Source organism: Eretmochelys imbricata, chromosome 3, assembly GCF_965152235.1.
Source record: "Eretmochelys imbricata isolate rEreImb1 chromosome 3, rEreImb1.hap1, whole genome shotgun sequence".
Taxonomy (NCBI): domain Eukaryota; kingdom Metazoa; phylum Chordata; order Testudines; family Cheloniidae; genus Eretmochelys; species Eretmochelys imbricata.
The window spans coordinates 42802713-42817326 of record NC_135574.1 but is presented as its reverse complement, the minus strand read 5'-3'; the positions used below and the strand labels follow the sequence as shown (position 1 = coordinate 42817326).

The 14614-nt window shown below is 38.5% G+C and overlaps 1 protein-coding gene across 1 annotated transcript in view; it reads left to right on the top strand.

Annotated features, from left to right (window-relative positions):
- CSMD1 (CUB and Sushi multiple domains 1) overlaps positions 1–14614 on the top strand; it is a 1692034-nt gene that overhangs the window by 1181593 nt on the left and 495827 nt on the right. Inside the window, exons 15-17 of the mRNA XM_077812120.1 lie at positions 323–517; positions 5134–5272; positions 9445–9632. Of these exons, the coding sequence (XP_077668246.1) occupies positions 323–517; positions 5134–5272; positions 9445–9632 (522 nt within the window). The remainder of the gene's footprint in view (positions 1–322; positions 518–5133; positions 5273–9444; positions 9633–14614) is intronic.

Below are 14614 nucleotides of genomic sequence, written 5' to 3'. Positions count from 1 at the left end.
TTTGGAAGTTTCGGGTGAGGCAAGGATAGAGTAGGCATGGAGACTGTCTTCTTACTCCAAGAGATGTTCCACTTAGGTTGGAGGTAAATTGACAGTAAGGCTTGTTCTCCTTCAGCCTGTGATTTTTTTCTGTCCTCTGGATAAATCAGTCTACAAGGCTTTCAATGTGGTGCCTTGTCAAGTACAAAATACACATTTTAAAAAATCCCACCTATTTTAAGTGTACTTTGTGTTAATGTAAGTAGATTTAATGTAGAATTTTTTGATGTCATTCTTGCACAAGTAATCTGGGGCTTTTGTTCTGATTTTTTTTTTTAATCAGCCTTTGGTCAGAATGAGTGCCACGATCCTGGAATTCCCATAAATGGAAGACGTTTTGGAGACAGATTCCTTCTGGGAAGTTCTGTTTCTTTCCATTGTGATGATGGCTTTGTTAAAACCCAAGGCTCTGAGTCCATAACCTGCATTATGCAGGATGGAAATGTTGTGTGGAGCTCCACTGTCCCACGCTGTGAAGGTAAGGGACACAATTCTTCTTTTACAGCTACTGTCTTATATTTTACATCTTACATACAAATAACTATTTTATTTTCTATTTCCTTTTCACATTTCGAACATAATCAAGACTGTTTTGCTTTTGTTTATCCATTTGTTTTTTTCTACAATAGTTTCAGAGAATAGAGAACAGTATGTAATATTGCAAGACAATATACACATCTTTCTAAGAATAGAGTATCACTTTAAAACTTTTAGTTGTAAATGTATTGACGTTTTGACCACCACCTTTGTCTATTAGCTGTGAGTTATGGCTAGTGAAAGGGTATGGTAATTTAGATACATATGGCATATAATGGAATGGTAGTAGCTGCCCTATAGTTTAGACTGAAGCTAACTTGCACAAGTCCATGGGGCCGGATGCGTTGCATCCGAGAGTGCTAAAGGAATTGACGGATGTGATTGCAGAGCCATTGGCCATTATCTTTGAAAAATCATGGCAATCCGGGGAAGTCCCGAAAGACTGGAAAAAGGCTAATGTAGTGCCAATCTTTAAAAAAGGGAAGAAGGAGGATCCTGGGAACTACAGGCCAGTCAGCCTCACCTCAGTCCCTGGAAAAATCATGGAGCAGGTCCTCAAGGAATCAATTCTGAAGCACTTAGAGGAGAGGAAAGTGATCAGGAACAGTCAGCATGGATTCACCAAGGGAAAGTCATGCCTGACTAATCTAATTGCCTTCTATGATGAGATAACTGGTTCTGTGGATGAAGGAAAAGCAGTGGACATGTTATTCCTCGACTTTAGCAAAGCTTTTGACACGGTCTCCCACAGTATTCTTGTCAGTAAGTTAAAGAAGTATGGGCTGGATGGATGCACTACAAGGTGGGTAGAAAGTTGGCTAGATTGTCGGGCTCAACGGGTAGTGATCAATGGCTCCATGTCTAGTTGGCAGCTGGTATCTATTGGAGTGCACCAAGGGTCGGTCCTGGGGCTGGTTTTGTTCAATATCTTCATTAATGATCTGGAGGATGGTGTGGATTGCACCCTCAGCAAGCTTGCAGATGACACTAAACTGGGAGGAGAGGTAGATACGGTGGCAGGTAGGGATAGAATACAGAGGGCCCTAGACAAATTGGAGAATTGGGCCAAAAGAAATCTGATGAGGTTCAACAAGGACAAGTGCAGAGTCCTGCACTTAGGATGGAAGAATCCAATACACCGCTACAGACTAGGGACTGAATGGCTAGGCAGCAGTTCTGCAGAGAAGGACCTAGAGGTAACAGTGGACGAGAAGCTGGATATGAGTCAACAGTGTGCCCTTGTTGCCAAGAAGGCCAATGGCATTTTGGACTGTATAAGTAGGGGCATTGCCAGCAGATCGAGGGACGTGATCTTTCCCCTCTATTCGACATTGGTGAGGCCTCATCTGGAGTAGTGTGTCCAGTTTTGGGCCCCACACTACAAGAAGGATGTGGAAAAATTGGAAAGAGTCCAGCGAAGGGCAACAAAAATGATTAGGGGCCTGGAACACATGACTTATGAGGAGAGGCTGAGGGAACTGGGATTGTTTAGTCTACGGAAGAGAAGAATGAGGGGGGATTTGATAGCTGCTTTTAACTACCTGAAAGGTGGATCCAAAGAGGATGGATCTAGACTATTCTCAGTGATAGCAGATGACAGGACAAGAAGTAATGGTCTCAAGTTGCAGTGGGGGAGATTTAGGTTGGATATTAGGAAAAACTTTTTCACTTGGAGGGTGGTGAAACACTGGAATGCGTTACGTAGGGAGGTGGTGGAATCCCCTTCCTTAGAAGTTTTTAAGATCAGGCTTGACAAAGCCCTGGCTGGGATGATTTAGTTGGGATTGGTCCTGCTCTGGGCAGGGGGTTGGACTAGATGACCTCCAGAGGTCCCTTCCAACTCTGATATTCTATGATTCTAACTTCCTATTATAAGCCTGATTTGTAAATTCTACCTATAACTTCCCCAAAACAAACATATACCCCTGAAATTTTGAATGTTACATGTCGTCACGGCGCAGGTTCCTTCATTTTTACCAAAATTCCAAGAAAAAATACATTTTTAAAATTCTGGTACTTTGAAAATATACGTGTAAGAGAAGAAAGAGAGAGAATGGGTGTGAAAAATTCCTAAATGCTCATTATGTCTCCAAAATTACTTGGCTTGAAAATTCCAACTTTGTTTTCTTAGCCTTGCCTAGGAAAAGATATTAATTAGATCAGATATACAGAATACTATCTCACTGTGCTGTGCCAAATATAATATAGAAATATAATGGTCATAATAGGCCAAATCCATGATTTTCTAATGGCTAAGTGGCAGAGCATTACACAAACTTAAGCCAAGAAGTAAGTAACCATTTTTCTTATGTGAACTTTATGGTCAAGAAGTTGCATGTCCTCTGACCTCAGATAGTTCCAGATTCTCAATGAGATAATATATTTTTGTAAATATAGAGCTAGACCTTCGTGGTGTAGATCGTCGTGGAGCTACACTGATTTACACCAACTCAGTATCTTTCCCATATTTCTGTCAGTATTTTAGCTGTGCAAGAATTCATTTCTTGAAAGATAGTGTGCATTTTTAAGACATTTAGAGATACTGAAAAAAGCTGGCAGCAGTTTGATAAGATGTGTTAGATGGGAGCTTAAGTGCTGCACTAGCAAGATTCCTAATCTTAACAGGGCCATGTAATCAATTGCTCAATGGAGCAGTTTTTGCCTAGAGCAAGAACAGTCTATTCCAAGGGGGTTTCTTCATCAAACAAAGTTTTCTGGTTTTTAAATTCTATACACATAATTGGTTCAGGATTCAATATCCTCTTTGTAAAACTTCATTAGAAACTTTTCATAGGTGCACAAGCAAAGGAACCATGTTGAGAGCACAGGGAAAGTATTAGCAGGGAGAAACAAATACTGAAATGATTGTCTTTAAGGAAATACATCTGAAGAGTTTTATCCTTCTCCCACTGAAGCTTGTAGACATTTGTCATTGATTTCAATAGGAACAGGATTAGGGTCTTATTTCATCAGTCTAAAAGACTAATAGTTTTTCAGTAAGTGCAGTTCTTTGAACTTAAAATAAAAATGTCATTTATTTAAAAGCTATTTCTTAGTATAGAGATTTCTTTTTCCTTCGGACAAAAGGTTTCTCTTTTCTGATGGTAGTTATAAACCAAGTGTCCATTGCTTTAGGGTAGTTTGGAGATAATTTGGTCTGATTGTGCATGCCCATGACTTGATTGAGCTACTCTGTTATGTTCTGCTTTCAAGCACATTTAGCAATCATTGTAACAAGTGATGTGTGAAAAGTTCTTCTGCACAGGATAACACTTTATCTGGTGCAGATCAACAAAGTTTTAATAAGACTAAATTGATTTTTTAAAAATAATAAAGAATAAATTGCACTTTTTGTCAGCTTTAAGGGACTAGTAGCATTCTGCTAGCTAATATTTTATCCATTAGCCTGAATCTGTACTTATTCAAACTAATGTAACTCAGCGAAAAACTGTACTGAGATCAGCAAAACTATACTAGCATAAATCTTGAGTAAAATCAGAATAATCCCTAGCGAGTTCAATTTCTGTTACAAACAATATAGTAAAGATATGACCATTACTTCACTTGTCATAGCTTCAGATTATTATTAATTTGTATATGGCATTATTAGTGTTCCTGGCACTGTTTTAAGAGCCTGAAGACTTGGAGTAAGATTTTGCACAGTGCAGCACAGAACTCTCAGTCAAGAGGCAGGTGGAGCTAAGGTGCCTTTAAGACATCTTTAATACCCTCCAAATCCTGAGCAGCGCCTTGGCCCTTGGTGTAACATAACCAGCCCTGGGATAGCATATCTAAATTAAGGCAGCCTATCCCCTGATTCCTATGGGCTTCAGTGCTACTTGGAATCTCCCCAGAGTGGTGTGCTGTGGTCCACTCTTGATAAGCTTCTCTTTTCTCCACCCTTACCCCTGATACACACTCTACAGCACGCCTTGGGAGGGGTTCTTGGAAGACAACCTTACAGTTTCTTCCTCAGTTCCGGTGCTGGAGCATATCTCTCCTGTCTGGATCTGGGGTTTTTTAGAGCCCTGTTACACTGCTTTTAGACCTTTTTATAAGATCTTTAAGACAAGCAGTTCCATTGAGTTCAATTATTACTCACTCAATAAGGTACTACTCAGTATGAACAAAGGTGGCAGAATCAGTCCCATAAATTGTGAGTTACATGGAGCAGGGTCCTTGTTCTTTTATCTGTGTACCATTCCACACAAATCTATGGTGCATAGTCGAACAAAATAACTATTTATGAAGTAATATACTACATAACCTACTACTCAGAAAAGTTTGCAGAATCAAGTCCTAAATGAGCTCTGAGAAGACATGATGTTGGGAGTTACGCCATTCAGAGGGAGGGGTGTGGGCTCTTTAAATAAAAAATAAGTAAGAAGGATTACTTTTGTCATATAGTGCATGTAATTTGTTCTTGCTTTTCAGATTTTCTTAAGAGTTAACTGAACACTGTGTGTGTGTATGTGTGTGTGTGTGTGATTTATCAGCCCATTTAACTGTAATTTATAGGTATATATTTCACTACATATATATGCTTTTGTTTCCCAGCACCATGTGGTGGACATTTGACAGGATCGAATGGGGTTATCTTGCCACCAGGATGGCCAGGATATTACAAGGACTCGCTAAATTGTGAATGGGTGATTGAAGCAAGACCAGGACATTCTATTAAGATCACCTTTGACAGGTGAGAACAACAGAGAAGTCAAACAAGAAGACCTATCTCAACACAAACACAGCACCCACATGTTGAAAGCAAAAGGAAAGGAGTGGGGGATATGGAACACTGCATTAGCTGCTCCTAGTTGAAATCTCTGATTCTGTGCTCTGTGTCACAGTTTAAGAATTGTGAACTTTCAATAGACACACAGACATGCACTGTACCAAATTCTGCTCTCATTTGTGCCAATGTAAATCTCCTGAAATCAAACAAGTAGCATTGAATTTACAATGGTACAAGCAAGAGCAGAATCTTATTCAGTGCCTCTACATAGGTGACTTTGAAAGTACAGTTAGCAACTGACTGAGCTACTCCAACTTTACACCAGCATTACTGAGAGAAAAATTTGGTCCCCGTTCCTCGAAGGTTCAAGTTGTAAATCACTATTTTTGGTATAGGCACTCTTCTTTTTTAATGGTAAGGTTTAATTTAGTTTAGTTTAGTTTAAATAATGGGTCAGTCTTCCTGGCAGTTTTACAATTAAATACCTGTAATTCTTCACATAGTTTCTTTAAAACTGTTATGCTTTTGGAAGTTAATGATACCATAACTGAGTCTGTTTCCTGTCAAGGTTCTTACTCTTTGCACCTAACACAAGTGCTATAATAACTACTGAACCCAAGAAGGGTAACAAAACATATGTTGCTTGTTTGTTTAGCCTTTCCTGCCCAAATAGAACAAGACTCAGATGGAAAACCTCAGTACTTCTTAAAAAATAATCTTGCCATACTGATAGCATCTAAGATTCATAAAATATCGCATAGATTAATAAGATCAGTATCTAACAAGGGAAAAGTATTAATTTATAGGTAATGTAAGTATTTTCTCTAGATTTGGAAAATAATGATTTTATATTTTACTGTATGTCTTACAATCCACACCTTCAGTTAACAAAATAAAATTTTCTAGCCCTTCTGACAGTGAGAACAGCATTTGATATGTAAATTAGCTCACTGGTAGTTTTGATGTTGCTAGATCAAATGCACCTTAGCAACTCAAAGTACACTGAAATACTCCAGAGGTAGAAGCAAAGGATTGGACACTCCAACATACTGTTTACTTCTGCAAGGGCAATGAAAAATCATTGGCTGATTATATGTTCAGAATGACTTGGCCTAGAAATTCTGATTTGATTTTCATTCCAAACATTAGTGAAGGATAAAGAGTTCCCTCCAGGATGCCATCCTCTGGAGGGGCTAGGCACGATATAGCAAATCAAAAACAGGAGAAGCTATGATGCAGGGAATTTGAATACACCAACAACCTCAGCAGAACAAGCTGACACAGAACTTACCCAGCCTCATCTTGACTGGCTTCCCAAATGCACAAGTGTTAGTATGTTGCAACACAGATAGATACATGTATAAATGAGTGATTCAGAGTAGAATAATAGACCAGTCCCACTGATCAGCCAAATGAAAATCAAAACAACATAAATGATATTGGAGAGAGGCTTTGTTTGAGTAGCTGGTATTTGTGTCATATAGCTTCTCTCTCTCTCTCTGATCCCCAGTAGGAAGAAAAGAATATCCTTGCATGGGGTGTTGTGATAAGAAAAATAACAGTTGGTCTTCATTTTGAATATTGTGCTTTTCTTTGGTAAAGATGGGATAAATCTTTTTTTTCCCTTTTTTCTGTCTACCAGCTTTTTCAGATTCAGCTATTAAATGGCTTAGTGTGATGGGTGGCAGGCAGATCATTTTGCTGTGCCCGCTGGTGCATTGCTAATTATTTATCCCACAGTTCTTATGCTGCAGTAACCTGAGACACTTAAATTTTCCCACAGTTCATTGGGAAATAATCTATCTATCCTTCTGTGACAATGGCTTTTCTGGTGTCTATGGGCCTTCTTTTGTTGAAGAAGAGATAACACCTCTCATGGTAAACTAGGTATTTCACAAAAATAACGAAGCGTCCTTGTGGCACCTTAGAGACTAACAAATTTATTTGGGCATAAGCTTTCGTGGGTTAGAACCCACTTCATCGGATGCAAGGAGTGAAAATACAGGAGCAGCTATACATATATGAAAGGATGGGGGTTGCTTTACCAAGTGTGAGGTCAGTCTAACGAGATAAATCAATTAACAGCAGGATACCAAGGGAGGAAATATAACTTTTGAAGTGGTTAAGAGAGTGTCCCATTACAGAGAGTTGACAAGAAGGTGTGAGTAACAGTAGGGAGAAACTAGTATTGGGGAAATTAAGTTTAGGTTTTGTAATGACCCAACCACTCCCAGTCTCTATTCAGGCCTAATCTGATGGTATCCAGTTTGCAAATTAATTCCAGTTGGTAATGCTTGTCTCCTGAATGTGGGGTTTACAGTTTTAGAGCAAACACTTTTAAAGTTACAGAGCAAACATTTAAATATGACCTTAAAACATAGGGTACAGATGTTATAAGAAAGATTAATGCCTGCAGCATCCTGCAAACATTTCATAAAGTTGAAACACTAAACATATTCTTGTAACTCTAATATCTGTTTTAACAATGCTAACACACAGGTGACTTGTTTCCAGCTATGTATCTGTCTGTGTTCAGTGAAGCCTATGGGCCTGGGCATGAGCTGGCACTTGGTCTGTCAGCACCACAGGGGTAAATTGTGGGAAGGCACTGCCAGACTGTCAGCACTTGAGCATGCATCCTCACTGCAAAGTGAGTGGGTTACCAGCCCAAATTAAAGCATCACCTGGGTTTTAGCATCCAGCTCCAGACATGTCAGATAGCCTCGGTTGAAAACACCACTGAACTTGGATTAAAGGGTTTTGTGTAGGGGGGCAGGGATAGACGAATGGCAACACCTGAGTAGAAGACCAAGTTAACTCTGCAGTAAAGACAACCCCTCAGAGGCTCAGGACAGTCCTTTACTTACCTTTGTGACAGTTAGGAGAACACAGAGATTCCTTTAATTCTGAATGAGTTTGTTTCTCTTTTTATGGGCTGCTGAAAAGTAAGAAATATAAACGGAGTGGTAAGAGAAAACTAAGTAAGACCTAAATATCCTTTGCCTGTTGCTGATTTTGTTGTGTGAGGGATCGTTTTTAATGGATTCATATTAATAGATATATAAAGTATAATGGGTCTGACTGGGAAGTTTGTTCTTGTTATATCATCATTACCTACAAAACATAACTCTTTCTTTCATTTTGAAGGAAGAGTCCAACATAATTTTTGGTTATTTGTTAAATTAAAGCAATTTACAAAAAGAGTATTATTCTCATTTGCTGGGTTGACACAATTCCACACATTGTCTATTTTCAGTCCTCTGTAACAAAAAGATTTCAGTTTTCTTTCTCCCTGGCCCACTAATGATGTGTCTCTCATTTTGTTAAGACAGCTGGAGGATATTTGCTTTCAAAAACCATGTTCTTTTGTACAGGGACCAAGATTTCTTGCCCCCAGAGATTAAACCAATCAGCTCCACAGAGAGTTACGTAAAATGTCAGTTATAGGACATTTTTCATACCTGGTCACAAAATATAATTCTTACAAAAGGACAGAAGTCTTTTTCTACATGAATGCTTTCAAACTCTTTGAAGATGTATTTGGAGTTGAAACTGTGATATGCAAACTGGTGTACAAGGTTCAGGTTTCCTAGTTCATAAGGCTAACTGATATAACTACCACAGTTGAGAAAAGTGTTTCCTGTACAGCATGTCTGCCAATGCTGAAGCTAGAGATAGGACTAACCTGTGTTCATTTAGTACAGGAATGACTGCACACTTAGCCACCCTTCATGAATCTGAACTCAGTATGCTTAGAAGCAGTGTGGTCTACTGGATATGACACTAGACTGGAACATAACAGACTTAGATTCTATAGTTAGTTAGGACCTGCTGTGTGATCTTGGGCAAATCACTTTGCAGACAGACAAAGATTTGAAGGGGCAAAAAGACACAGAAAATGTAAAGTGATTTGCCTCAGATTGCCCAATAGGTCAGAACTGAGGGAAGAAAGGACGAGAAAGGAGGAAGAAAAAACCTGACTCTTCCTTAGTTTTAATTATTTTGATGTATCTGTAGACATTCTGAATTATATATTACTTGAAATTCTTGGTCACAGTTACATTAGAGTTCTAACATTTTCTGAAAAGTTATCCTGTTACTCTGTTTATACACTAATTTGATTTATTTCTTTTCAGATTTCAGACGGAAGTTAATTATGATACTTTGGAAGTAAGAGATGGGCCAGCAAACTCATCACCCTTAATTGGAGAATACCATGGTACACAAGCACCACAGTTCCTTATTAGTACTGGCAATTACATGTATCTGCTGTTCACTACAGACAATAGTCGTTCCAGCGTTGGCTTTCTAATTCACTATGAGAGTAAGTCTGAGATTTCTCTGACAGATTTTTATTCAAAGATATTAAAACATAATAGGAAAAATTATATACAAATAAATTATCATAAATATGTTTGCCTAAGATCAAATAATGTTTACCCCATATCTTAATTAGGAACAGATTCTGAAACCTATAATCATGTTGAAAATGTTTACTCCATGTCATAGAGTAAGGTGCTAAACAGCAAGAATAAAGTGTCTGAATCTGGCCCTGGGAATATAAACTCTTTGAGACAGGGATAGTCTCTTCATTTTATGTGTGATATATAAGGACTGTCTCTAGCACAATAGGGCCATGATCCCTGATTGGACTCTCTAAGCAATACCACAATGCAAATATATAAATGATCTCTTCTGTGAATCCCACAAATACCTGTAATGATGTGATTTTTAGGGACTGTCTATAGAACTTTGTACATGGAGGTGCTCAGCATCTCTGAAAGTCAGGCTAATTTTAATGTAAGAGTCTAATTTTAGGCACCTAGGTTTGAAAAATGCTGTCCTGTGTAGATAGTTACATACATGTAATTATATTATGAAATCATATTAATATTTACATACATGCAGTGTATTTACACATCTGTATTTTGTATGTACGTAGGCCAACACTTTCTAACCTAAAAATGACAGGGCAGATGGAGATTATGTGCCTGTAATGCAAAGTTTTATTCACACACCTGAAATCAATTGAATGCTTAAGCAGTAAGATTGTATCTAGGATGAGAATATCAAAATCTGTTCAATATAATAATAATTAACAATCTTTACACTAAACATGGAACAGGACTGAAGTACTGGAAAAGCCTGACTATTCATGGGATAAGACAATAATAAAATTTCTGTCTCCTCGTAATGGCAGTTCAGCTTCTGTGGCACTTTTTGTAGGAGCAGAGGTTTGTCCTGATATCCTCAGCCAAAATGTCCCCTCTTCTATTCTTGAGCACTATGCTGTGTTCCAGTTGACTACAGTACTCCACTCCAGAGAGGATTCTATTTCTTAGGGCTCATCTTCATGGCACAGTCCGGAGTCAGAGGGGTGTGACTTGTAGAGCTCTCTAAAGTGTTGTGCTTTAAGTGCCCCATGTAAAATAGGACTACGTTAAGGTGAACTAGGTGTTGTCAGATGCTACCGGTGTGGTGTTCTGCTCGTGTTCGGTGATGATAACAGTCTGCTGCATGCGAGTTCCCTCTATATGCTGCCCCAGCTCTGCTCAGATAGCTAACACAACAGACCCTGAGAGAACCCCAATGACCACAGACTCTAGTAAGGTACGAAGGCACATGGGTCAAGTTTATTGTCAAAGAGAAACACAGTCTCTAGCTCCCCAATTCATATAACTACTTATATACGGTTTAATGCTAGTACCTATGTGCTCCCTGTCAATGGACTCAGCTCAGTCAGTGGCGGGACTTTCCACTGCCCCCCTAGGCCAGACAAAGACACCGCCCCAGGGATGCATTCTTATACACAGGTACAAACAAGTTACGTAGTGCTGCTGATGTATTGAGGTGCAACCCCTTTACGTAACAATGCACCACCCTTCTACGCAATAAGGTGCCACCTCTCACCTTGTACATGTTGTTTCGAACAAAACAACTCTATCCATCATACTAGCCTTTTTCCCCTGTCCTTGTTATCTATATGGACAGTATAAGAACGTTCTTGTACCATTTGTATATAGCTCTGGTATCCAATACACTTTAGATATAGGTTTGTGCAAGATCAGCCCTTTCCTTGCCAGCTTCTATAAGCAGGGCCTGCCTCTGGCTCACAGCTTAACTTTGCTTTTTGTTAGCCAAGTCTTGACCATTACTTTAGCTCAGGCCTTAGGCCTCCTACCGGGCCTCTGATACCAAGGGTTTATGTTTCATGGCCTCTTCTTACTACACTAGGTACCTTTTAGTTTGCACCAGCAGGATCTACAGCGGGCAGTTAAAGTCAGCACCCGCATAGTCTGGTCTGCAGTGCCATATAGACAAGCCCTAAAGTACTCTGTGTGTGTGTGTGTGTGTGTAAATGTGTAGTATTTTCATCAATCAGTATTGTCTAGAAACCTCTCTGTAATCTATAGGAAATCCAGTGCCACAGTGTGTCAGGGTAGTATGCCGTAGTGTACTTTTCATAGCTCCATCCATACCGACGAGGTGCTTCCGAACACTCATTTCTGATTCAGGCATGGAGATGAGTGAGTTTGAAACTAGTGGCAGTGCTTGAGTGGGTCATGGTATTTAAAAGGGAAGCAATAGCACCAGATTTCTGGAGGCATGTTGGAGACAAAGAACGGTAGGCAGGTGTTTTTTTATGGAGGGAATCAAGTTGGAATGATGAGTGGGAAAGGGGAGGGGAAGCAGCTACAGCTGCTTGCCAGACAATGAAGGACAAAGGAGTTTGAGCTGAATGACAGTCTGCAGAATTTGGCTATTGGTGTTAAGAGACTTGAGATCAGGCTGTTATGAAGATCAGAGTTGAAGAGATCCAATAGCTCTGCAAACTCTTTCAGGTTTAGGTCCTGAAGTGCCAACAGTAGCACTTGAAAAACCAAGAAGTTATCTAAGGAATTCTATGTAGACAAGTTCTGGTATCAAAATGAATCTGCCTTCAATAAAGTAAAATACTATTTCTATTTATTTGTTAGAACAACTTCTGCAAAGCATTTAAAACGACATTGGCTCTCTGTGTGGGGAGTGTTTTAGGTGGAAAAGAAACATTTAATTTTGAAGGTTATAAAACCTACACATTAGCATTTCTATATTTTTTCTGTACGTCTCTACAGCATAAATATGACTCTTCCTGCATCATCTACAATAACGATTTTATCTCTGTTCCAGAATTAGACTGGAAACACTAATGCCCATTCTAGCATTTTAGTCATTCTTTCATGTTGTCGATTGTTTGGTCTTTTTCTCTTTCTACACAGGAAGTGCAGTACTGCAACAGTGCTGAGGCTCACTGTATTCTAATATAGGTTCAGTGCCTGGTATATGCCTAGGTAATAATGAAATACTTTGGTTTAGCAAAAATATACCAAATCTCATTAATGTTGAATTAATCTAAGTTAGATATAAGTAAGGGGGAAGTCACAGTGGTTTGCTCTTTTTATGACAATATCTTTCCAGTGATCTACATTAAGTTCATAGGTTTAGGTAGAAAAGTGGCATTATGCATATTGTATTTTTATTGTTACACAGAAAGCTTTTGAAGAATAGTATTTCTTGTGGGTGGGTGGGCGATGTATAGCTGTACAAAGGCAATATCTGGAGTTTATAAAGCACTGGTTTTCAATAGGTCTGCAAAGTATTAAATCAATTTCTATTACAGTTGTCATTCTTTAAAATATTCATCATGGGTTAAGGCAAATTGTGAACTGTAGTTGCACTTTTTCTGAACTTAGAATAAGAAATACTACAAATGTTGTAATAGACTGAACTACTGTAATAAGTGGCCAGCTTTTAATAAGAATATGACAACCCCCAGCGTTCAATCTGGGGTAGAAGCTTCACCCTTTTTTCGGATACATCCATCACTACTGTAGTTCACGTCTTTGTCACCTCATAATTAGATTAAAGTAATATGCTGTAGGAGGGACTACCTTAAATTCTTTCAAAAACTAAAGCTTGTGTAAAATGCAGCAACCTGCTTGTTGTCAGCTTTTTGAGTATTTCACCATAAGCATATTAAAACAAAAGGAGTACTTGTGTCACTTAGAGACTAACCAATTTATTTGAGCATAAGCTTTCGTGAGCCGTGGCGAATACAGACTAACACGGCTGTTACTCTGAAACCTGTCATATTAAAACAGTGCTTCTTGATTTCCAGTGGCTATCTATGGATTTCCAGATGGAATGTAATGTGTTTAAAGTGTGGCTATTGACCTTAAAAGCCCTAAATGGCTTTGGATCTACCTACCTGAGGGCTTGGGAAAACTATAACAATTTCATACTGCTTCATACCCCACATGGGCTTTGTTATTCTGGATTTAGAATGCCTTTTTTTAATTTAGTTTATGGAAGGTTTTTTTTGTTTTTTGGGGTTTTTTAAAATCTTATTCTGGAATAGGGGTGTCTTCATGAGATGTTACATTGGCATAAATACATTGATGTAACTACAATAGTATAACTATATTGGTATGACTGGTAAAACTCTCCCTTACAGACAAGCCCTGTGAGATTTCTTCTTGGCCCTGCCATGTTGTGCAGGTGCGATCTGCAGTGTGCTTAGCCTCAGTGTCCCTCAATATAAAAGAGAGAGCACTTCTGAGGAGGGGAACAGGGGTAGTGCACTCAATAAGGGCCCTTTGCTTGGAATATGCTTTCCTTCTTGACTTGAAATAGCTTGACTCCATTGACTTGCAGAATCATGGTGGAAGGCCCATATTTTTAAGAAGGCAGCTGCAGAACTAAACACAGCTTGAGATGTTTTGTAGAGGAAAAGTAAGGGACTTCTTTCATTGTATTCAAGTTGCAAAGTTATTTGATTATTGTAATTTGTGAGATTGGTATTGTTTTTTCCTTCCATATTAAAATATATTTATTGATTGTATTTTTTAACCATGTCAGAAGTTCACATAGGTGTGTCTCTTTAAAAAAAAAATCAAAACAAATACATAATTAAGAAATAAAGTTTGGGACCTACTCTATCCTGGATCATTTCATAACTTTGAGCATCTTTATTATTAATGTGAATACTCTATTCTTTTTTTTTCAGTTATAAACAAATGAATTATTGATCACAGGTAGCATCAGTTTTTCAAAGCTGTTTCTTGAATTAGTCTGTAAAAATTGTCACAGTGAAATATTAGTGCACAGGGATCCAAGAAGCTGGTCTAGGTATTTTGTGAATACAAAATAATACAGGGCTAATCAATGAGCCTAGTCTTCTTTTATATACAATTCCCATAGATAGCATTTGAACAAAAATGTTCTTTTGATATCAAAAGCAGCAGAACTCCAACTTGCAAAGTTTTT